Source organism: Hipposideros armiger, unplaced genomic scaffold (genome assembly GCF_001890085.2).
Source record: "Hipposideros armiger isolate ML-2016 unplaced genomic scaffold, ASM189008v1 scaffold_673, whole genome shotgun sequence".
NCBI classification, from domain to species: domain Eukaryota; kingdom Metazoa; phylum Chordata; class Mammalia; order Chiroptera; family Hipposideridae; genus Hipposideros; species Hipposideros armiger.
The window spans coordinates 137,248-162,950 of NW_017732023.1; the positions used below are offsets into that span (position 1 = coordinate 137,248).

General features: G+C 37.4%; 1 protein-coding gene across 1 annotated transcript in view; it reads right to left on the reverse strand.

The window, feature by feature from the left end:
* Positions 1–14,609: 14,609 nt before the first annotated feature.
* HNMT (histamine N-methyltransferase) overlaps positions 14,610–25,703 on the reverse strand; it is a 39,322-nt gene continuing 28,228 nt past the window's right edge. Inside the window, exons 5-6 of the mRNA XM_019626388.1 lie at positions 23,102–23,195; positions 14,610–15,407 (exon numbers count right to left, since the gene is read on the reverse strand). Coding sequence (XP_019481933.1) covers positions 15,052–15,407; positions 23,102–23,195 — 450 coding nt within the window. The 3' untranslated portion in view covers positions 14,610–15,051. The remainder of the gene's footprint in view (positions 15,408–23,101; positions 23,196–25,703) is intronic.

Below are 25,703 nucleotides of genomic sequence, written 5' to 3' on the forward strand. Positions count from 1 at the left end.
CGGGGAAGAGTTGTAGGAATTGGGTACAGTTAGAAGATGTTGTCAGAAAAAGATTTCATGGGGTTTAAAGAATAGAGAATTAAGGCTAGCCTGGAAACCAGGACTTTTTGTGTGGCTTTCTTTAGTTGAAACTTTGACTTTCTTTAACTACTGACTTAGAGCTTTGTCTAATTGTGGAGAGACTATTTTCTTCTCATTAGGCAAGGTACATAAGCATGAATACATATGTAATGGGTTGTGTTTAAGAGACAACCTTCCCTGGGCTGTGATGCACTATGCCTAAGAGGTAATGTATGGAAATTGGGTGGAAAGCAAAGTTTGCCTCAGGGTGGTGAGATCTCTACAGATTAAGAGAAATTTGCATGGAAGTGGGGAGAAGGGATTATTAGAATGCAAAATACCAAATCTGAAATCAGGCCTATTTTATAGTTACGGGGATGCCCACTGTCACGCCAGTAACACTATGTCATGCCTTGATATTAGAAATACAGATTTTGAGGGTGAGAGGAAGAAACTGACTTATGTAGGTTTTGAGTTCTTACATGAGTGACAGATACATATTTTGAAAAGGGCACAGTTTTAATTTATTTGTTCACAAATTGGAATTACTTTCAACTTCATTTCCACCTAATGGTCTAATGGTAGAAAATATAAAGCAGTCATTTTAGGTAAATTCAGACAAATAATAGATTACTTAGTCATTTCAAGTCTTATCTCAAATTGAGAACTCTTTCTGAGTATGGAGTAGGGGGAGATTCAACTTCATTCGGAGTGAGAGCGTATGCTTACATTTGATCTGCATAGTGACAGTAATGTGAACAAAATTGGTGCCATGGCCCTGTCAGCAGTGAAATGTGATCACTGGCACTCACCATGCTCTCTCATTGGCTTCCAGTCCCCCTGCCCAAGTAGCCCTCTGTCATAAATATGAAATCTGTTGAGGATCAGTGGCCACCTCAGCCCTTGCACACCATTTGGGGGTGGTGAGTAGAATGGATAGGGATCTTGGGAATGCTTGCTTGTGATACTCTTAAGCCTGTGGCAACACATCTTGGGGTGTGATGTCCCTTGTTGCTCTCTCTTGCCCCTACAACCTTAGCCATGCTATACTAAAAGTGACAGTTTTACTCTGCAGTAGCTGCCTGTGATTGCAGAAAGATTTTTCCATGACATTTGTTGTCTCCCTGGGCTTGACCCAGGATGTAATACCCAGATACACTGTACTATCAGATCTCAAACTTAAAATGAATTTTTTTTGTTACCTCATATATTGGACATAAAACTGGGCATAGGTATTTCTCCCCAACCTCCAACAATAAGAAGAATTCTCTCTTACGTCTAACATTCTCATTTTTTTCCAATAACCATACTCCATATTCTGAGTTGAAATTATGTTTAGCTCCGGAAGACATGGGAATGTAGTCAGTGCAGGGTGAAGAAATCATTACTTACTGAGGTCATATGCTTTATCTCTGGAGTAAGAAATTTGATGCCCTTGTTCTTTGGTTTCCCATAAAGAAAAAACTTTGGGGATATCTGGGTAAGATACATAGTAGGTTTTTCACTTTCTCCTGAATTATCTATTTTTATTTAGTGGAAAGTTTGGGTTGATAAATGAAATAATACATATGGCAATTAGCAAACTTTTGGAAAGAAAGGCGCTTTTGGAATGGAAATAATTGTTTTAAATTCTTGAGAATGAGAAAAGGAGAAGGAGCAGATGGCTCGTCATGCTTTCATTGGCTTTCAGGTTGGTTCCAAATGGCAAACTATTGCCTGGGCAAATATTTGGAATCAAAATGACCCTACTCCATTTGTTCAGAATATTTCAGCACTCTGTTGACTGTGCAAGTCATGTTCACTATTATAAAAGGACATAAAACTTGCTGGGGGAAAAAAAAAACCCCTGTGATTTATCGGAGAACTAGGATGGAGTTTGAAAAGAAATCAAGTGAAGGGACAGAGATATCCATCACCAAGTGACAAAGATGCCAACAGGGGAAGAAAAGAGTCTGAGCACATTGTGGAATTTGAAGTAAAGGAGGCAGACTTTTATCTAGGTGTGGACAAATTCTTTATGCTTCATTGTTATAGAGACCAGAACCATTTTCAAATGAAAACATGAGTCTTGAATTATGGATTTTAGGTCAAAGAGAATATTATGTAATTTTGATAGAACCAGTCATCTTTATGAGTAAGTAACATTTGCTTTTTTTCTTTTAGTTAAACATGACATCACTACATTTTTGGAATAGCTCTCGAGGAAAAAAGTAAAGCAGAATTATACATGATTGAAAAGCGTCAATCAAATTACTTGGAAAAAGAAAGAAAAAATTGAAGCATAGTTAATTAGTAATATGAACTTAGATTTGGATGATGGGAACTGGCTTTCTCAATGCTCTAGTTTAGTACTTGAGAGTAATTTAAAAACAATAGTAGAGGTGTATAGAGGCTAGAGTGTGACACCAGATAGGCCCAAGTCTGAATTCCCACTGTGTCCCTTAACAGCTGTTTGATATTAGGCAAATATTAACCTGTTTTAATTTCCACATCTTGTCAAGGTATCAGTTTTTCCCTCTGTAAAATGGAAATATTAAAAACCTACTCTGTGATTTACAAGCATGCAATGAAATACATAATACATTGCTTAGCATAGTATCTAGGACATAGATTTAGGATTTTTCAACTAGTCCCTCCCAGTAAATTTGCTATGCAAATGATTGAACTAATATTGCCTGAGCTATTTGATTTTTCTTTCAAAGATGTTAGGGAATAAATTCAATACAAGAGCCCATTTGTTTTGCTTTTTTACCACTTGATGATGGAAGGCCCAGTGTCCCGTTGGAAGAAGGCTACAACGACCTAGATATTAGAGTTTCCCTGGAAAAAAGCAGATTTATTCATTCAGGCTTTGCTTTGGTTGCTCCTCTTCTCTCTAAGCAATTGGTACATTCTGGCTATGATTTTGTATTTATCACTATAGAAATTACACAGGTAAAAATTTGTCCACCCCACCCATGCTAATGGTTATTTCTGAAATAGGAATCTATTTTTCTCCTCATATTGTGACATATCCCAGAAAAGAGCATTGCATTTTTGAAGGGAGTCTGTCTTTAAAGAAAACAAAACAAATGAACAAAACAATAGAATTCTTGAAGACCCTGCTCAAATGTTCCCTGTTCATAAAATCTGTTTCTTTAATTCTCGGTAAGAAGTAATTGCTTTAAACCTCCTCAGGTTGTTTATCCAGCTTAATTTTACATTGAGGTTCTTACTTTATCTTGTATTATATTTGTTTTACTTGCCAGTCTCCCTTAGTAGTGAACCCTGGGAGAGCTAGGCCAAGTTTCCTGCATGGCCAGCATTCCCATTCTACCCAGCATCTGGTCTCTGGTCTTGCACAGAAGTTTCCAGACAAGGTCAGCCCCTATCAGTCACCCCCTCTCTGCAGAACCCCGAGACCTGAGAATCTTGACTATTGTGATTGTGTCCGTGGAAATGCACGTCCTTAATTTGGGAATTGGGGCAATTTTAACTGTAATATTCTAAAGCCCCATTTTGAGGTGAGTAAGAAAGTTCAAAGCTTATGGAATCAGTCCCTTTGCAATGCAGAAAGCCCTTTCTGGTCCAGCTGACAGTCGGCTCCTTGCCTGAGAAATGATGCTGACTGGTAAAGCTAGTCTCCAAGCAAAGGCACACCTATTTACACAGTTGTGGCTATTTCTGTTTCAAATTAACATTTGCTTCTCCAATGCGCCTCTCCTTTCTCAGTGATGTTTCCCCACTGTTCCATGTCAAATTTTATGTTTTTCAAAATAATCATCTAGAGGCGGTGGAAGTGGGTGCTCTTTGTATGAAAGGAAAAAAAAAACACTTGGAATATATAGTTGCCTTGCATTCCTGATTTTTGAGTTTAGTTGTTACCTCTTAAAAGTTAAAAATGACATTTTATGGCACAAAACTTGGATTGTTACAAACTCCGATTTTACATAGCCATAGGTACCTGGGCTAGATCTTAACTCATTTTTCTTGGTGGGAAATGATGATGTTTTACAGATCCCTTTAATCCTGCGGAGCACAAGCCAGCAGACCTTTGTCCTTTTGATTGGAAATGTAAATCGTACTTAAAAATTGTTCCCAAAGAGTCTTGAGCCTCGTCCTTGGATGCAAAGTTGCAACTCACTGCAGATTCTGATAGCTGAGTTACAACTCACTGAAAATCAGGGGTTTAAAATGGAAGCGCTGACAAACCTTCAAGCCAGGGCAGCACAAATGGCGCCTTGATAATTTATAGTCTACAGGCAGCTCTTGGGTTTATTATCACAATGACAAATGCACTGTCATTGTTAATAGGATATTTCCCAGCAAGGACTTCTTGTTATGCAAGCCAGGTTCGGTATGTCATGCAGCATGATAGCAATAAAGTGTACAAGAATTTGTAATGAACTTCAATTACTAATAGATTATGGTTAATGGGAAATATGTGCAGTAAAGATATGGGTTTTTATATGCGCCTTCTGGTATTCTACAAGGCAATGATTTATGCTACAATTTATGTTAACATTTTCTACTATAAAAAGGCTCAATTTGGTAGAAAGCCTCTTCATCCATAACACATATTTAAGATAACTTTGCACATAATATAAATGAATGTATAAAATTAGATATTAATCTATTTAATTTTAGCATTTTTATTTTTATTGAAAATGAAGACTGTTTCCTCTTTTGAGTAATCCTGTTGGTTAAAAATTCTGGCTCTAAAACAAAAGCATGAGATACACTGATGTGTTTGAGTTAAATGTAATATTTTGTATGTGAATTTCTGTTTTAACTTCCTGCTGCAATTAAGGACCCAGTTAAGATTTAATATATACTGGTGTCTTGCTTATGTAAGTACTATTTTAAATTAAGAAAACCCACAAGTATTCATGTTAAATTAACATGAATTTGTAATCCACATCATGATTTCTCTCACTATAGAGATTGATAGATGTGCTATAAATGTGGACATGCATATTTAAATGATTTATGTTTGTGCATGTGTGTGTCTGTGTGTGTATCACACACACAGACACACACACACACACAAATGGTCTATATACATATATACACTTTGACATAAACTGACAAAATTAAAAAAATGCTAATCACAGCTTAGCCAAGTATACACCAAAAAAATCAATCATCTTTTTTAGCATATCCACGCTGTATGTGCTACTGCCCTTTAGTCACTTAGCAGCTATGTATGTTATCAGATTGACTGTGGCAGTACTGCAGTGCTTGTGTTCAGGTAACCCTTATTTTATGATTATAATTGTTCTATTTTATTATTAGTTATTGTTGTTAATCTCTTACTGTGCTTAATTTATAAAACAAATTTTATCATAGGTATGTATGTATAAGAAAAACATAGTATATATGGGATTTGGTCCTCCTATCCATGGTTTTAGGCATCCACTGGGGGTCTTGAAACATATCTCCCATGGATAAGGAGGGGCTACTGTAGTTGACATCATGCAGATTAAACATCTGGAATCCATGTGATTGATAAAATAGGTGCATTCCTCATCTTGATACTTTGGCCCTATTTGGAAAAATAAAAATCTTTTCCTTGAAAACAGTCAACCACTCTCCTAGACCCAATACAGCCTATGTTATATTTTTCAAAGTTTTTCTCTCATTTTCTCAATGTTCCTTTTGGCCTGCTTTATAGATTAGAAAAAAATATTCTGATAAAAATGGGAAAGACTTGAGTCAGATTAACTTACTTCTGGTAGTTAGGGCATAGGTTCAGCCACTGTTATTCCAAATAAGTTAACATTGTACATAGAAGGTAGAAAGTCATTTCTCTCTCATGTAATAGTCTGAGGGTACACAGTTGCCCCCCGATGTGGCAACTGCTCCATCAGGTCCAGGGATCCAGCTCCTTCTATCTGTTATTTTGCATTTCCTGGGCATTGCCACTCTTGTCTGCATGGTCTGAGCTAGCTCACTATCACATCTTCATTCCAGTCATCCAGAAGGAAGAAAAGCAGAAAGCAAACATACCTCTTCCTTTGTCAGCATATGCCATGAATTATATTACTTCTCACATTCCATTGGCTAGAATTTCGTCATGGGACTACATGTAACTCAAAAGGATTATGGGAAATGTACATCTTCATCTGGGCAGCCAGGGACCTAACTAAAAATTAAATATTACATTAGCATAGAAGAAGGGGAGGGGTTGCTATTAAGAAACAGTTTCTGACACATTACCTTCAACTCTGGCCAGCTGGAGCTATGCAGGCCTTATCATTTTCCATTGCAAAGTCTCCTTTTTTATGAATACTCAGGAACTGAGATTACATTTACACAAGATCAAAATAATAGATCAATTCACTGGGATTGTTCTCCCTTACCCAAGAGGGCAGGCCACATTCATAAGCTGCCTTTTGAAGGTAATACATTGTTGGATTAAAGGTGATTAACTCAAACAGGTGCTTTCTTTGTACAGAGTCACCAGGTGAGGTCAGTCCCCAGGAAATAGAAGAAAATTTGGAAGCTGAGAGAAACAGAGAATCAACAAGAATCAGCATTAGAGGCAGCCAAGATATGGTGGTTAAGAAAATAATCTTGGGTTCATTTGTGTGGTTTGGAATGCTGGTTCCACCAGCTGTGAGAATGTGAGAGAAGTTATACCAGCAAGTTAACCCTTAGTTTCTTTCTTTGTGAAATTGGAATAGTAATAGTAACTAACACATAAGTTTGTTATGAGGGTTAGATTAAATAATGTAACACGGTGCTTAACATATCACAATCTTCAATAACTATTAACTATTATTAACATGGAAGCCTTAAAACTCTTAAAGGTTTGTTTAATCTAGCAAAGGATCTTTCTCTATGATTAACTCTTTTTCAAACTGAAAATCTATAAACTAAGGAGACCAAAGAAAACAGGGCAGCAGCTGAGCCTGGGAGCCAATGCTTACTTCATCATTCCTAGGACACACAGATGGGAAACCCATGTATTGCCAACCTGTCCAGACAAACCCATCTCCTTGAGATTTCTTCTGAAGCAGTAAGCCCTGGCTAATTTCCTTGTTCCATTTTCTGAGTATCTTTTATACAGTGAGAAAGAAGTCCAAACTCTTCTCAATCAGTCCTAGAGAAATAAAATAATAATAATAACAACAATTAATAAAAATAATAAACCACAAAGACTGTAAAGTACCTCTGAGTAAAAGCTATCATGGGATAGATTAAGTCCCTTGGAAAACATGCAGAATAGTAGCAATATCATGATAAATAAGCCAAGGCTGCAATGTGCTTGTGCTGATAATAAGTAGCATGGAACAATTGCCTCTTCTGCAGAACCCCGGGATTTATGTCCAGTCTGTCTGCGTCGGGAACTAGAGAATTAATGCATGAAACCCATCCATCAACACATGTAGAAAAAGGAATCACAGCCCAGAAATGAAATTAGCATGGGATTAGTTAGCTACAGGACATAAATAGAGGTACTGACACTTTTCTGCATCTTCTGTGTCAAATATCTTTGGAGAGCTCCCCCAGCTTGGACTGTAGTTGATGGCCCTTGAGATTTATTTCAACATTTTCTACCCAAGGAAGGTTGTTTGCAAAGTCCTTCAAGTATCATTAGGTTGAATCAGAAAACACAGATAATTCTTCAAGAGAATGTGATCATGGAAAGACACTGCTTATACAGAATATTCACAATGTCATTGCAGCCTCCAGAACAACACATTGCTGTATTTATTAATCCATTGCTACAGAGATTACAGCAATCTGACATGGAGGCCTAATGAATTTTTGGCACATTTGGAAATTGTGACTGTCGTTGCCCGGGAAGCCTCTTAAATCAAACCACCTTTTACTACAGTTGGCTTTTCATGGCATATATCACATTGAGAAATAGATTATGCAATCTGTAGCTTTAACTACACTGCATTAGTTCATCGCATACTATGAATGTGTGTTGCGCAGTGTATGATTCATAGGGAAGCTAGGATATGGTGACAGATAATTTAAATATGAAATTGGTGATGCCTGGGACCTGATAGGAATAGAGGTAGAGAAATAAAGGCAACAGTCAAGGCAAATGGATGGAAGAATCTGGGTATTTGTGACGAGATCAAAACAAACTTATTAGCGAAGCATAGCATTTTGAAAGAGTTCTATTTCACCATCCAAGGAGGTGATTTTTTATATTATGTTTTAACCCTCCAGTTGCTGCTGCTTCCCTTTTGTAATCAGATCCCCTTTAGTTTGCAGATGGACATTTGGCGGCAAAGGTAGTTTAGTTTTATGAAGTCTTACTCTTTAAGACAAGCTGCATCTAAGATGAAAGAGGATCATAAACTTAATTTGCCCAATCTATAGACACACAATGTGAAATCAGATAGTATAGGGTCCAGCTAATCTGTTATGAACTTGGCTTGAGAGCTGGGCGAAGTCATTTCACTTAACAGTATCTCATTTTCCTCACCATCAAAATGGGGTAATAATAACCAATCTTTTAAACTCACTAACAATCAAATGAGATCTTATATACTGTTCTAACAAGGACTTCTGGAAGGCAAGAGGCAGAGATACCCACAATGTACCTTGAGGAAAAGGGTATTTGTTCTCAGGGTAGACAGGAATTGGAAATGACAAGGAGATAACTTGAGACAGCCAAAGCTCATCCCCCATTTAAAGGCCACATGTTCTCATTCTCTCTGCAAGTCAGCTTCATTTCTCTCTCTCTAACTGGCATGGTAGTGAGGCCCTCCCAGATATGGGCCACAGTGGCAATTCTGGACTTGAATCTATTTCATGACCTTTCAATTTAGCTAGTATAGAAAGCCGCCCAACCTCCTGACTGTTTTTCAAACATGTCAAGCTCATCCCATATGAGGGACTTTGTACTTTCACTTTCTTCTTCCTGAAATGCTCTTCTCCCAATGTTTTGCCTGGCTTCTCCACTTTATTTAAATCTCTGTTCAAATCTCACCCCCCCCCCCCTCGCTTTTTTTTTTTTAGCTGAGCCATGCTGCCACCTGTTGGCAGCTCAGCGGCAGCTCAGCTTGGTCCAGGAATCGAACCGGCGACCCTGTTGCTCAGAGCTTACACTCTTGAGCGAGCTCTTAACCAATTGAACCACTCGGCTGGCCCTCAAATCTCACCCTTTTAAAAAGGCCTTCCCTGACTACTCCCAACTAGTATTACTCTTTTCCCCTTATCTACTTTTATTTTCTTAATAGTGACTATACACACACACACACACACACACACACACACACACACACACACGTACACATACACATACATACACGTATGCCGGGGTTGCCAAGAAAATCTATACACATTTTAAGAGATGTTATTTATGGTCAAGCAGTAGTTGGCTATAATCAGAAGTGCCTGGATACTGATGAAACCACCTCTTGCAATTGCAGAAGTCAAATGTGACTGTATTCACCTTTTATTATTGGTATATATTATTACAATTAATACAGTTTTTTCCTTTCTTAATATGTGTATATATTTTTAGGCACCCTCTGTGTGTGTGTGTGTGTGTGTGTGTGTGTGTATAGCACATACCTGCACATACATACACACACACACACACACACACGGTGCCAAAAAATTTTTTTCATTTATTTTTCTTTCTGCCAACTAGAAATTGGGTCAGTGATGTTGGGAACTTTTGTTGTCTTTAATACTACCCTTGCTTAGAACAGTGCCTCACACAGTCAATGTTGGTTGAATGTATATTTTATGAATAAGTGAGAGAATGAATGCCTGACTTCTCCTGCTCTGTAATTATAATTTTTTTCAATTACAGTTGACATACAATATTATATTAGCTTCAGGTGTACAACATAGTGATTAGACATTTATATAACTTACAAAGTGATCACTCTGATAAATCTAGTACACATTTAACACCATGCATAGTTATTACAATATTATTGACTATATTCCTTATGCTATGCTTTACATCCCCAGGCTATTTTGTAAGTACCAATTTGTACTTCTTAACCCCTTCCCTTTTTTCACCCACTCTGCCACCTGGAAACCCTGAAAATGTTCTCTTTATCTGTGAGTTTGTTTTTGTTTTGTTTATTTTGTTCTTTAGATTTCACACATAAATGAAATCAGATGGCATTTGTGTTTCTCTGTGTGACTTACTCCATTCAGCACAGTACTCTCTAGGTCCACCCATCTTATTTCAGAAGGCAAGATTTCATTCTTCTTTATGCCTGAATAATAATCCATTGTATATATGTACCACCTCTTCTTGATCCATTCCTCTATTCATGAACACCCGGGCTGCCTCCATTTCTTGGCTATTGTAAGTAATTCTGCAATGAACATATGGATGCATATGTCCCTTCAAAGTACATAGTGTTCGGGATTTCTTCAGGTAAATACCCAGAAGTGGGATTACTGGGTTGTTCTTTGTCTCTTGTTATGGCCTTAGTTTTCAAGTCTGTTTTGTTGGGTATGAGTATTGCTACCCAGCTTTTTTTTTTTTCCCATTTTCATGAAATATCTTTTTCCATCCCTTTCCTTTCAGTCTGTGTATGTCTTTCAATCTGAAGTGAGTCTCCTATAGGCAGCACATGTAAGAGTCATGTTTTCCTAAACATCTCTATGGAGCAGGATTCGCTCTAACAGGGCTCTGGTGCCTGCCCAGTCTGGACTTTGGTTGTGTCCCTGTGGAGGCAGCCTGGTGGTGCTCAGATGCAGCCTGAAAAGGGCCACAAGGTGTGCTGGCCCCAGGGGTTCCTGGGTGGGGCCCCACCTCAGGCTCCCTGGAACGAGCCACAAAGCAATCCACAGATGGCTGCCACCCACACTGGTCTTGGAAGTGCCTGAGAGAGGTCAAGCCTTGAACCAAGGCTGGCCACCAGTAATGGGGCTGCTCAGCAAGAGACACAGAGCATGTGGAAGCCAGATGCTGCTTGTTTGGGGTTTGTTAACCTTTGAGAGACTTTAGGAAAGTCCACAGCATGAGTCAAGACAGGCTGTTTGTATGGAAAAGCTACTGGAAGTGGCTTGAGTGAACCTGAAAGTTGAGTGGGATGGGGCCTCAGGCAATCACCAGGGCAGGGCAGACAGTGTTAGCCAGGTTGATGGAGACTCACATATGGCGGCCACCTGGGTCTGCGTCCTGGGTTGGGGAGGGCTCAACAAGGGAACAAGGGGTTCTGCCAGCACTTCCATCTGGGAGCAAGCTGCCTGGCCGGCCCTTGCCTGGAAGCCAGCCAGTTCAGTTCCTTCACATATTTCCCCGGCACTTTTGCAGCTACTGCCCCAGCACTGGAGCTCAGAGCAAATGAGTCTGTCAGTGAGTTAGTCCATGCTTGGGTCCTTTAAGAGGAACACCTGGGACTCCATCAGCCTTTGTCTCACTCAGCCACAATCTCTGCTGGTTTTTACAGCCAGAAGTTATGGGAGACCTCTCTTCCTGGCACTGGAACCCTGACTGTGGAGCCGGGTATGGGACTAGGACCCTTCACTCCTCAAGGGGGAAGCTCTGCAGCTGAGATGTCCCTCCCAATTTTTAACCACCATATGTGAGTATGGGGCCAGCCCATTCCTTGTCTTCACCCCTCCTACTAATTTTGATGTGGCTTCTTCTGTATATACTTAGTGATAGAATTTCTGTTCAGTTAGGCTTCAGGTGATTCTCAATGATGGTTGTTCTGCAGTTTAGTTGTAATTTTGATATGGTTGTTAGGGGATGCAAGCACAGAATTTATCTACTCCACCATCTTGACCCTGTCATTCCAAATTTCTAAGACAAGAATTAGAAGGATCCCTTTCATATTTTTGAAGAGAAACCACTCCAATCAAATGCTGGCCAGCCTATGAGTTGCCATCCTTGTGTCAGCTGCTCTGCTGTCTACTCAGAGACAGGGTTGAGATGGAGTCACTATGCATAGTATAGAGTGTAGGCACTTACAGTGTCAGGCAGGCCTATACCCAGGTGGGGCTTAAGTGACCCAGCCCTGACTGTACCTTGACTTTTGTGAAGTACCAGCTTAGCTCTAATAGACACAGAGAGGCCATATACCTTTGGCTAGAAATGTCAAGGTCAGGAACTAGGTTTGCTCCAATAGGTACTAGCTCTCTGGCCTCAGTTGTAATTTTCCTTACTCTTTTTTATCTGCTCTGCATTTTATGTTGAATTTTTATGTGCAGTTAATAATAATTATAGCTAATATTTTAAAAATTCTCTATGAAACTACTACTTTATGAGAATATTTATGTAGTTTAACTCCTGCAATGCTATGATCATCCTCTGATTTAGGTACTATGATTCTCTTCATTTTGAAGATGAAGAAATGTGAGAATAGAGAGAATATAAGTTGCCTGAGATCACTAAGTGAGTAACAGAACCCAGATTTGAACCCAGGAAGTCTGGTTCAACCTCTCCATCTAACAAGACTCTTTCATACATTCATTCCCCTTGGGGGTTAGCAATATGTCTTTATTTTCTTAGAAATAACATTGTGAGAAGGTAAAAACATGCAAATATGCTGTTAAAATGTCAAAATATCCTGGGTAAGCTATTCTTAATAAACATTTAAAATATATCAAATATACCTTTGGGTCTGTGCAGCTTTACAGATTTAAGATCTAGTACTCTCTATGACCTTTGCATCTGTTTTTGTGTATGTACACAAGAAATTAAAATTTTTTCTTGCCCTGATTGGCAGAATTTTCAGTTAAGTAATTTGCCAATTTTTATAATAATCAAATACCAAGTCCCTAAAATACTGTGCTCCACTTAATGTTTTCTCTTTGGATTTTGGCAGTATTCTCTAACAACAAATTTTAAATAGTGTCAGGAACACTTTAAATAAGTTAAGGTTTATACTAAAGGCAACAAACGGCTTTTTTTTTTTTTTTGGTTATTTTGAGCTATGTTTACAATAAGAATATAAACACTTAGGTGCCAAATAGATGCTTGAGAAAGAAAGACTTCACTGATACCCATTACTTTAGCATCTTCCATATGCATGGCACCATGTTAAACACTGGCAAATGTACATCGATGTATACAGCAATACTCCAAATTCAAGTTGCAGGTTTTTTTCTGAACCACAAGGACAAACATTCAAAGTCAGTATGTGACTGCCTCAATTGTTTGTAATATCATACAGTGTAGACAGAAATGAGTAGTTGCATCCCTTGTACCTATATAGCTTTCCACCACTAACTTCATGGGGATTTTCTCTTTAAAAGGCTAAGGTGTTCCCATTACATTAAATTGAAGCAGGTAAGAATTTATTTATCCTTGTATTTTATAGTATGGGCGATATAGGGATGAGAAAAAGGCCATATTTACAAATATCCATCTGTGGACTTCTTTCTTTTCTAACTTTAAGTAACATGTTAGTTCAATTCTTGTTTCACACATGTGCTTTTTGGAAAAAGCCATAATTTGCTCTGTAGAGTCTTGATTTCCATCATTTTGGTGAAGTTGTTCAAGGTCACATGGCCCATATTCATCAATCATGTGTGCCTCATGGATTTCCTTTGTCAGTTGTACATATCAGTATGATTAATGGTTGAGGGTTCGTATTCAGCAATCTGATTGGATAACTGTCGTTTCGTTTGTTGGACCTTATAATTCAAACAACATTGATGAAGTTGTCCAAGGAAAGAGGGCAATGCAAGTCAGTTTTACTTATTATGAACAACAAAGCTTGGTCATTTGTTAATGTAAATAGACTCTGTACTCGGTGTGCTTCCTGGGCCTCAGCTAAGAGATTAGTGTGGGGCATTAACTCTTTGAAGTGACTATACTGTAGCATTAAGTAGTAGGTCTGTGATGTGATAGAGTGACTATCATACTGTGTTGAAGGCTTCATCACTGGGAAAATAGGGGTTCATGAGTGTTTTAATAAAACCTTACTTAATCTAAAAAATATATTTATTTATTAATTATAAAATTACTTAATTACTTATCTAAAGAAATATACTTTTTAAAAAGAATGATAGATGTTTATTATTCAAAATAAAATAAAGAACATCAAATACGTTTCCAAATATCCCCTGAAATCTTACTGCCCAATGATAACTCTTGGTTTTAGAGGAGATCTTAAAGCGATATAAGGGACTACAGAGTATGGAAAGAGATTCAATGTTTTCTAGAAATTTAGTAAAAGATAAAAGATGCATTTTAAGTCAGTCGAGTTTTTTTGTTTTGTTTTGTTTTAAAGTAAATTACGTTGATACAGCTGGCTTATCTTTTTGAGGGAAACCAGCTTGTTCTCCATCTCACTCTTTAAACTTATGTAAATTTCAAACATCAACGATTTTTTTAAAAAGTGAAACTATAAAATTATTATGATAAAATGTTAATATTTCAAAATGGTTTTAGAAAGCCTTTCAAAATGTGTTGGAAATTTAAAAACAAACAAAACCCTAAATTTGACTGAATAAAATAGAAAAAAAAATCAGTATATCAAGAAACAAACAAAACATTGTGAAAATCATAAAATTAAAAAAGAAAATGGGAGAAAATGGCAACACATGACCGAGAGCTAATTTTGCAGTATCCTAAAAGTGCTTACTTGTAGTAATCAATAAAAATAAAATAGAAACTACAATAGAGGAATATACAAATACTTCTTCACAACAGGGAAAAAATCAATAAACATGTACTTTCTTTGTGTTCAAAGTAGCAAGAAGCATATTCTTACTAGTATTTAACGAATACATAGTACATACTTCATTAGTATTCTAGGAAATTCCAATACAATCCATAAATGGAAAGGATTTTATTGTCAATAAGCCAGGGAAACTTAATTGTCATTTTTCCAGCTTATGTGGTATTTAGCCTACATGTGGGTTCTTTACCTGGAAGAGGGAGGGGATAAGACCAGCAATATCATATATGATTCTACATGGAAGTCTTGGAATTTTCTAGATTTTATGTATAAGTGACAATACTCTATTTATATTCTGAGAAGTATTTGTAATTTTAATACAGAAATAAATGATCACTGTTGTTCAAAATATAATTTTTGAGTACACTGTCATGATTGCTATTTATGCCTCAACCACAATGAAACTCAGACTATTATTAAAAAGAACCTTTCCGTCTTTCTTTACACTGAATCCAGGCTCTTGCAGATCTTTCACAATTTCTGCTTTGAGATCAGGTGGTGCTGTTGTATTAAAGTTGCAGGTTTCTGTCAAAAAATCCCAAAGCAGGTCTCCATTTTCATTGCCATCAATAAAACAGTCAGATATGTCCATGGTGGACAGAAGGTCGTAACACTCATACTTAATCCCCAACTTGTCCAGCATCTGAGTGAGATCGGTCGATGTGACATACTGGCAGAGGTCATCCCGGGGTAAGCGGGACCCGTACTTTTTCCATAGCTTGTCCCAGCCACTGGCTCCTGTGCAACAGAACAAAGTTCATGCTTTCATTTATTCTTTCTTTCATTTACCTACTCTGCCAGGCAGTACATTAGATACTTGGTATAGAGTAGTCAATAAAAAAATTTCTTGCCTTTGTGTAGCTCAATTGAAGGAGTCAGGGGTGGGGAGAAAGTTAAATAAGTAAATAAATTGTATATCAGATGGTGCTAAGTGCTCATGAAAAACAAATCAAAGCAAGGACTAAGGAAGGTTAAATAGTTGTATGGTTGCTGTTTTATAGAGGGTGGTCACAATCTTTTTTATAATGTGACATTTGAGCAGAGACATGCCAATAAACCACGCAGATATATCAGAGAGAAGATTACCCCAGGATGAGAGGAGAGCAACTGCAACAGCCTGAGGCAGGGACATGCTTGGCATGTTTAAGAACTAGCCAGGAAGCCAGTGAGATTGGAATTGAGTGAATAAGGGGGAGAATGGAAGGAGATGGGGAGCCACTGTAGTGCTGTCTGATAGAACTTTCTGGACTGATGGACCTGTTCTCTATTTGCATTGTCCAGTATGGTAGCTAATAACCACTTGTGGCTATGGAACATTTGAATTGTGCTAGTGTGACTGAGGAAATGCATTTAAAAATATATTTCATCTTAATTCATTTAAATTTAAATTTCAGTAGCCAAATGTGGCTTCCATATTGGACAACACAACATTAGGTTGACTTAACCTGATTTGCATTTTAATTAGGTCACTCTGCCCACACAGATGAGAATAGATTATAGGAGCATAAGAACAGAAGCAATGAGACTTGTGAGAAGGCTACTGCAATAACCTGGGGGACAGATGATTGTAAGTTGGACCAGTGAGCTTAGAAGTGATGAGATGTGGTTGGATTTTTTATATGTTGAACTCCTAGATCGACCTGCTATTTGCCAACAATTTGGATACTTGATGTGAGTAAAAGAAGAGTCAGTGATGACCCCAATGATTTTGCCCAAGTATCTGAAAAGAGAAAATCACCATTACTGGAAATAGGAAGAATGAGAGAGAGCAGTTTTAAATGTATCATCAGGTGTGACTTAGAAAATGTAAATTTGAGAGACCCATTGGACATTCAGATGGTGGTAAGAGGAAGGCAGTTGTTTATGTTAGTCTTAGGTTCAGAGGAGAACATCTAAGAGTAAAAACTGAAATTGAAAAAAAGAGCACAATAAATACAATGATGATTTACTAAAACTAAAGATGGGGTAGCTTCTCATGTCCATCCACTTACTAGATGCCACCTTGGACTGACTGCCAATAACTAGGATGATTCCTACAAATTTTGTCACCAACTTTAGAAGATGTTTTAGCAATGCCTGTTGTATTGAATTGAAAATGCAGTGTAGAGGCTAAGAAACGCAGCAGCTGAGGGAGAGAGATATAGGTTGGATTGTTCTTTCGACACTTCATGAATAAGAGGCTTATTATTTAGCCTCTCAGAACCTCAGTTTTCTCATCTATAAGATGGGCATAACCACACCTACCTCAAATGCAACTGCAAGTTATTAAATGAGATACTTTAAGAGAATCATTGCACAATGCTAAGTGCATGGCAGAAGTGCAATAAGTACTTACAAAATAAATGAACGTTACGTGAAATTAGTTTGATAATATTTCTATGGGCTGCAATCTCGAGACTATGAAAAAGCAAACTTGCTGTTTGGGAATCTACACTTACAATAAATCAAAACAAATGAATACTGATTTATGGACCTTCTAATGTAAGCGTGTAATAGTGGGCTGTTACCTACACAGCCTGTAGAGTACAGTCATTAAGAGTAGCCATTAAAGCTGGAATACTTGAGTGTGAAGCTTGGCTTTTCTTCTTACTAGCTTTATGAATCTGTGCTTCAGTTTTATCAATTGTGAAACAGGAATAATAATAATGATAGAATCCATTCACAGAATTTCTGCAAGGATTAACTGAGTTAAGAAAGTAAGTCACTTAGAGCCATGACTTAGGGCCGGCCAAGTGGCTCAGTTGGTTAAGAGCTCATGCAAGAGCGCAAGCTCTGAGCAACAGTAGTTCGATGCCTGGCCCGAGCTGAGTTGCCGCTGAGGTGCCAACAGGTGGAAGGATGGCTCAGCTAAAAAACAAAAACAAAAAGAACCATGACTTGCACATAGTAAACACTGTTGAAGTGTTAGGTAATTACGTTGGACTTGGCCAAAGCAATATAAGAGAGAACCTACATTCTATGCATTTCCATGATTAAAGGTGAAGATTTCAAAGGCTTGAATTTTTTGGTTCCCAAACCCCCTTTAGGATCTAATGAAAATAATTGACTCTTCTGAAAAGTGCACAAACAATACATACCCACTGTTGTGCATATAATTACAGGATGCTCAAAGAACCCTCGGCCTCATCCATGGACTAGGCTAACGTCCCCTGATTTAACTCAACAAAAAAGACTACCCAAGGCAGGAAATGGTAAATAATAAACAGCCTAGATAATTGATGTTCCACTTATATTTCAGAAGAGGGAGCGATAGCTGCAGGATATGCCCTAGGAATTAGAATGAAGCAGAAAAAAAAATAAAACCTCAGTTCAATGGGGAAAAAAATGAGGGTCATGAGTATATATTAAAAGATGTTTCATTCCGAATAGAATGATTATCTTCCCGAATAATAATTTGCCTATAAACAAGACTTTACAAGAAAATAAATTTCAGTGGTTGAGAAGAGGCTCTGTTATCATTGTTATTTTTTTAACCTGGCAGAGAAAAAAAGAACAAAACAATAATTGCAGAAAATTTGCTGGTGTCAGTGTTCTGTGACTCGGTGCCATTTCTAAGCTGAGCAATTATACACTTTCTGACTGATGCATTATCATAATGGCTCTCGGTGGGCACAACATATGGTGTTACTTTTGTTTTCAACATGATACAAACCAGATTCTTTCTTCTCTGCTGTATTAAAAATAACACAGCATGATATGCCCCCTTCCTTAGTCAGGTAAGGAGAGGGAAGGACAGAAAACTTTAGTTGTCTCCTTGTGGCTAATCTCCCTTAACCAAATAGATTGCAATTTAATTAGCAACTCATTCCACGAATACCTGGCTACTACATTTGCAGAAAAACCTGCCACTGACATCATTTTAGTGTGGGATACACCTCTTTTGTTCTCATTTCTCTTTTTTTTTATCCCCCAAATCAAATCTTTTATCTTCATAATCAGGAACTTCTGCTTGTTATAATTGAGTATTTACTGAGCTGGGCTAGTTCTGTAACGGGTACTTAGAAACAGAGGAAAACCTCTCTTTCCTCAAGCAACATGTATTCTAATAGGCTGACCAGCAAATGCTGTCATTTAATTCTAATTTCAATTTTTCTTTGTTTTCCAAATTAGTTTCACCTGCCTACCCTTCATTGCTTTTGTCCACCTATTTCAGTGTGCACTGTGTGTGCGTGTGTGTGAATATGTGTATCTTCTTTACTGAGTTTTTCATTTATTAAACCTATTTTCAAATCTCCAGAACTTTCTATATTCTTTGCTTCTATCTCTATCATGTAGTAAGTTTTAGCTAAAACATGGTATATATATAATGGATGGACATTCAGAACTTGCTGTAGCTTGGATATCATAAAGGAGAAATAATAAGCAATTAAATAATAAGCAATTATTCAGTTGAACTCAAACACACTTACTGCATGTCTTCTAGACATCAAAGACTTTGTAAAGACTGGGACTATAGATAAGAGGCAGAGCCCCCTGCTCTCGAGAAACTCTCCTTAAGTTCCCAGTCTGCCTCTGATAGGAAACAGCATACTGCTGAAAGTATTTACGTATTGAGTCCTCCATCAAATTAGCAGCCTTTCAAAGGCAAGGAAAAGTAATCTTTGCAACCTTCACAGCCTAGCAGTGACTGACTGTAGGAGCTCAATAAAAACGACTATCCTATGCAGCCAGAGTGGGACTGAGTACAGACCGTGTTTTGAATATGGCTGAACACACATGGCGCCGTATCCAAGCTAGGTGCTCTGCATGATTAAATCTAGAAACGGACCCATATTTCATTATCTTACAATCTAATAAATTTCAAAAATGAGTGTCCATATGGTGCTCAAATAACTGAGTAATTCAGTCTATTCAGAGAAATAACTCATCAATTTAATAACAGGTCAGTCTCTAAGATGGATAGGTAAGAGCCTTACCTGTGTAGCATATTCAAGGCGACCCTATAGAGCAAGATGTTAATCCAAACATACTTTTATCTGCCTAGATGAAATATTGGCTAGATGAGTGTCTTAGAAATTTAATTGGATGATGAATTCTAGGCTTGTCCAAATCTGTCTACAATGAGCACTAAGTTTTCTGCATTGTAGTGTAGCTATGAATGATAGTATTGCCCTGAAACAAAGGAAATATACAAATAGGTTTCTTGACTTCTAGGTAATTATGAAGCAGATTCCATTTAGAAAGGGACTGCAAGAAACCTGAGAAAAAGACAGCCTAATATGAACAATTTTGGTGTAAGTGTTCCAAGTTTTTGAGAAGGACGTTTAGGACAATGGTTTTTATACAGGGGTGAGGAGGGAAGGTGATCACGCACCTCAGATGGCCTGGAGAGCTTTCCAGACTTGTTTACTATCCACAGACTGGGTTGGCAGACAGGGTGAGGTGAAAATGACTAATAAAAATGTGGATCAATTCTATACATGTTGATTGACAATAATATAAGACAAACCTGATGGGAAATTTCTTGTACTTAAACTTGTTTCCAAAAGATCGCCATGATCTTTTTTTTTTTCCTAAAAGTTGACCCATACATTTATATTGACTTTAATACAACAAAGCAATTAGTACTATTTTTTTAAAAAAAGGAAATTGCAGCCACTTCCATACACTGAAGGGGCAATAGAATTTATCCCTGCAAAATATGTCATAGTTAAGACAGGTTCATAGGTGCACAGGTTTATCTAGGTGAAAAAGATAGAGCTAAAGGGGGTTTGCTCTATGTATAAATCAGAGGGGTGGAAGCAGGAAGTGAGGAGTTGGTGTCTTAGGAAAAGCACTGAGTTAAGAGGACATGGGTAAGGTCTAAAAGAAGTTATGAGTAGGTGCAAAGGAAGTGGGCCCCAACTGAGCAAGAAGAAAGCTGGAAGAAGAGTAGCTGTGGGACTCAGATACTCAATTCTGTTTTTGCTACTCTTCCTCCCTATAAATGTCAACATCTCCCAAACTCAAAGGTGCTTTGGTGACTGAAGTATGGCTATGTCCATATTTGGGGCAAAGCAGGATAGGATAAAAAAAGGTAGCTGTAGCCCATGTAAGGTTTGGTAACAAATCAAAAGTTGATCTGGGTGCAGAAATTTGGGGCAAGCAGTGACTGGCAACCACAAGGAACATATAAGCATGACCCCCAGGAATCCTCAGGAGTCATGGAGCAAGTGACAGACTATCCAAGTTACTTGGGATAATGGCTCTGATCATGTATTCTGAATTTTTAAGGGCAGTATAAGCCTGTAGACTGGGCAATGTGGAGACATTAGGTTACATTAGGTTGATGAGCAGATCAGCATATTTGACAACTTGATTTTCCTTTTCGGGTAGAATATTTTCTTTAACTGCAAAGGAAACTACTGTATATTGAACAAGGATTTATTTTTATTTTTTTTTACTTATATTTAATTAATTTCTTAATAACTCTTGTGACAAAAAGAGGCAATAAATCAATGACTTTTAGCCTTAGGAGAGCAGTGGAAAGTCCAAAATACAATGCCTAAATCTATTTTCTCCTTCTGCTAAGTGGTTCTTTAAGAAGAAATGTATATGATATTTATTTTATAGCTGTATAAAATTTTCTAAGAAGTGTATATGGTAAAGGAAGGATGTAATGAGAGTCCCTTTAATAATTTGACAACTATTATTTGCTACGTTCTCATGCTTGGTGACAGTATCTGTTAACAATGTTTTCCTTTTAGGGATATCTGTCTCCCATGCTGTGTGCAGTAATGAAGAATTGTGAACTGCGTACTGAAAAAGTTAGTAAAATACTTCTACCATCAAACCACATGGACTGAATAATATTTGACTCAAAATACTTAAAAAAAAAAAGCTGATATTTGAGACTTTACTCCCTTTCTTTGATTTTTCCCTCAAAGTATATATGTACTAAGACAATGTACTCATATACATAGTACATATACATCACATATATACATAGGTGCATATATAATTTAGGTACGATTATCCATAAATAGCCCTTGAATAAATTTACACTCCTAGACCAAGTTCATACAGCTAGGAAGTGCCTCGGCATTCTTGCTTCATGTATCATCCTACATTTCACTGGGCATGTTTTGGTTTGCACGTTTCTTCATGCCAATAAACCATGGATTACATTGACTTATTCATGATATAGCCAGTAGACTACTGTATCCATAAGGGCACTCTGTCAATTCTCAGCTGCTTGTACACTACTCATGCCACTTTCTAAAGCTTAGTCTGGCTTTTTCTTATCAGTAGAAATTTATTCATAGAAAGCTGCCTTCTGACATGCAAATACTTCTGAAAATATTTAAGAATAAACCAACCATAAATAAGAGTAAATCTTCTATTGATATTAAATATGTTCTAAAATCAAACATATTACTTCTGGATGAATTACTGTTTCTGTCTGCAACACATTTTCTGCATCATTGTTGCAGATTATCAAGAATAAACTGCCTTCAATATTGATAACTAAATTTACTTCTGCATTCCTAAATGCAGTACAAAGTGCTTTTACTAATTTAGAGAGAGGTTAGTAGGAGGCATCCAGTTAATATAAGCCCTTCTAAATGGGAAGACAGACCTCTCCCACACAAATGAATATTTCTAACTAACCAGGGATAAAAATAGTATATCAAAATATTCCCTTGGGGAAGAGGTTGTGTACAGGAGCTCTCATTCGCCAAATTCCCACATGAGTTCAAATCCAGGATTACAGGCAACAGCCATGTTTGCCATCCTTAAAGCCATTCTTCATATTTAACGATAAATGAATTTTGTGACATATGGTTTTGAGTATGGGGTCTGGTATAAACTTAGGAAGATAGGGACTGCTGTATATCTATTATAGAATCAACCTGCCTAGCACTGTGTGGCCAGTTCATAAAGATTGCTGAATGAAAGAAGCAATGCATTAATGAATTCAGCAATGTCAGTGTTTCATTTGTTAACATGTTTACTCATGTCCCCTGTGTGGTATTTATTATACCCCTGGAAGCAACAAGACAGGATCAAATGCCCTCTTTGAAAAATAAAACAACACAAAACATTTTTGATAGTTATTTGAGAAAACCTATAATGAACAGTATTGATAATGGCTCTAGAATTGCAAATTAGTCAAATATGAAATCACAAATATTTAACCTTTATTCATTAATAAACATGATACAGGGAAAAGGGGCATTCAAAGGACAAAAAGGAGGTAAATAGAAATATTTACTATTTTCAGTCTCAATAAAAATATTCCTAATAGGTATATTTGCTCTATCTTATATAAAAAAGAATTTATATATAGGTAACAACAAATTTTCCCAGGAGAAAGAAGTAAACAGGCATCTCATTCTACTTGACCCCTAAATTGAGAGCTGTTGTGAAGGACTTCCCTAATAATGCCTTCAAATACATGCATGTATGAACTACTGTTGTTTTAAAATTCAGGCCGGATGAAAATAACTTACCTGACACAAGAATAATAAGAATCTTAGCATCAGTAGCTAAGAGACTATGGAAGAATCTCAGCGTAGCTGGGATGTCTTTCACATAATACAGCATCTGGAAATGAAGGGAAGGAGAAATGAGGCACTTTTATACGTCAATGTCTTTGTTGCTTGAACTAGATACTCACTAGAAAGTTTGATTTTCAAGTTGAGTAGATTTTACTCAACAAAACACTTAAGACATTTAAAAGTTAAAGATGTTATATAGAGAGATGCAATAATAATGTGAGAAAATATTTGAGGGAAGCAGAACTATATTATTTGCTCAACTAGACCAAATAGTTTTAAATTTACTTTTTCTGGCTTTCATAACAAGATATTCATAGCTGGAGATACTTAGTCTGCACTCCACATGGAGGCAATGACTCTATATTACTATACATTTTGTGAATTGTAGTTCTGGGAGAAAATGGTGACAGCACTGTAAACACAGACCCCATTTCATGGAACGTTGCTTTAAAATTAAGCCCTTTGCACTAGCTTCACCATATGCTCACAGATGCTTTTTTTAAATAACAGAAAATGTGACAGGCTCTGGTGTTGACTGATTCTCTAGGAAAGGACTGGATTAAGCATTAAGTTAACAAGATGCTAAGAGTCAGTCTACCCATTTTTAATAATTCTGCACCATCCTTGGTGAAGTGTAGGGAGAGGCCTTTCCACCCAACACAGATAGAGCTTAGAATTATACTGTGTCTTTGGAAAAGTCATGACGTATTTTGTTTATGTTTTTAAAGGTCATTTATTTATATGAAAACAAAGATCAATCAATGATATATTGCCCATTTTGTTCGATAACCTTTTGCCATCTTTTAGCGAGCTTCATAATTCCTTGTTCATAGAAGGAACTGCCTTTATTTGTGAAAAACTGAACAAGGTGCTGATTTACAGCCTCATCTGAATGGAACGTTATACACATGCAAGGAATTTTGAAGAGAGTGAAACAAGTGGAAGTCTGACCGCGCAAGGTCAGGTGAGTACGGTAGGTGTGGCAACACATCCCATCCAAGCTCCAATAATTTTTGATGGGTGATCAAACTTGTGTGTGGTCTCACGTTGTCGCGATGGAACACAACTCCTTTACAATTAACACGTTTTGGACATTTCTACATGATGGATTCATTCAAACTGTCCAATTGCTGACAGTACACATTCAAATTGATTGATTGGTTCCTTGGTAGGAGGTTGAAAAACACAACACCTTTAAAATCCCACCACACTGAGAGCATAACCTTCCTCTAATGAATGTCTGCTTTTGATGTCATTTGAGGCAAATCATCACATTGGGACCAAGACTGCTTGGGCATCACATTGTTGTAAACAATCCACTTCTCATCACCAGTTATCAGTCCCTTCAAAAAGGATCATTTTCCTCATGTTTATTGAGCATATTTCAGATGTTTACACATGCCGTAAAATGAATTTCTTTGAGTTCATGCAGAACCCAAATAGCGAGCTTGCTTACATATCCGAGCTTCTTCAGGTGGTCTTGAACACTTGAATGATGGATGTTCAATGTTTCTGCCATCTCTTGTGTTGTGTAACAGGGGTTTGACTCAATCAATGCCTTTATTTTGTCATCATCAACCTCAGTGGGCGTCCCTGATCAAGAAGCGTCATTGAGATCAAAATCACCAGCATGGAATTTCATGAACCATCATTGGCACTGACTTCTTGTAGAGCATTGTCACCATAAACTTTATGCAATTTTTCAAAAGCTTGATTTGCGTTCTTCCCTTTATGGAAGTAAAACAGTAAAATATGGCAAAAATGCAGTTTGGTTCTCCATCTTCAACTTGTTGTAAAATCTCCAAATCTTAACCAAATCGCTCAGTGTTTTTCAGAATGAAGCTAGAACTGTCCACTGTCAAATGACAGCAATAACATAGATGTGAATGACTCTAGTACTTCCAAAAATGAACTAGTGCCATCTGTTGCAAACATGCGTCAGAACTTATCCGAAGACCCAATATTATACATTGGCAGTGTGAAATTTTCCCTGAGGGCTTGTATCCCTAGAATCTACTTTCGCAGACACTTACTTCTTATATCTCATGTTCATCTCTCTTGGACAAGAATTCAATAGTCTATATAGATCCCCATGATAGAATTTATTGCATAAAGCACAAACAACTTAAGATATGCCTCTCTCACTTCAACAAATGAAAAAAAAAAATGGACCTGCACATGGCCTATGCAGTTTCAGGGGCCACATTAAATATCATGTCATTCCATGCTGTTCACCATAGGGACCATACATAGATGGGTACCTACATACAGATAATCCATAAGATGGCTAAAAATCCATGACGTGACCTAGTAAAAGAAGAGGAGGTGAGCCACAGTAACTGCTATGAAATTTGATCTAATAGACACAGATTCTCTACAGTTGACTGTGTATATTAAGTTGAGAGTGTCAGGACTAAAAGGAACAATGAAGAGACAGAGACATAGCACAGAAAAATGCAGAGTAGACAGAGAGGAAGAGAATGATAGACCAGTAATGCAGAACAAGCAGGATTGCTGAAAGAAAGACCAAACATGGAAGCTTTGAGAGAAATGG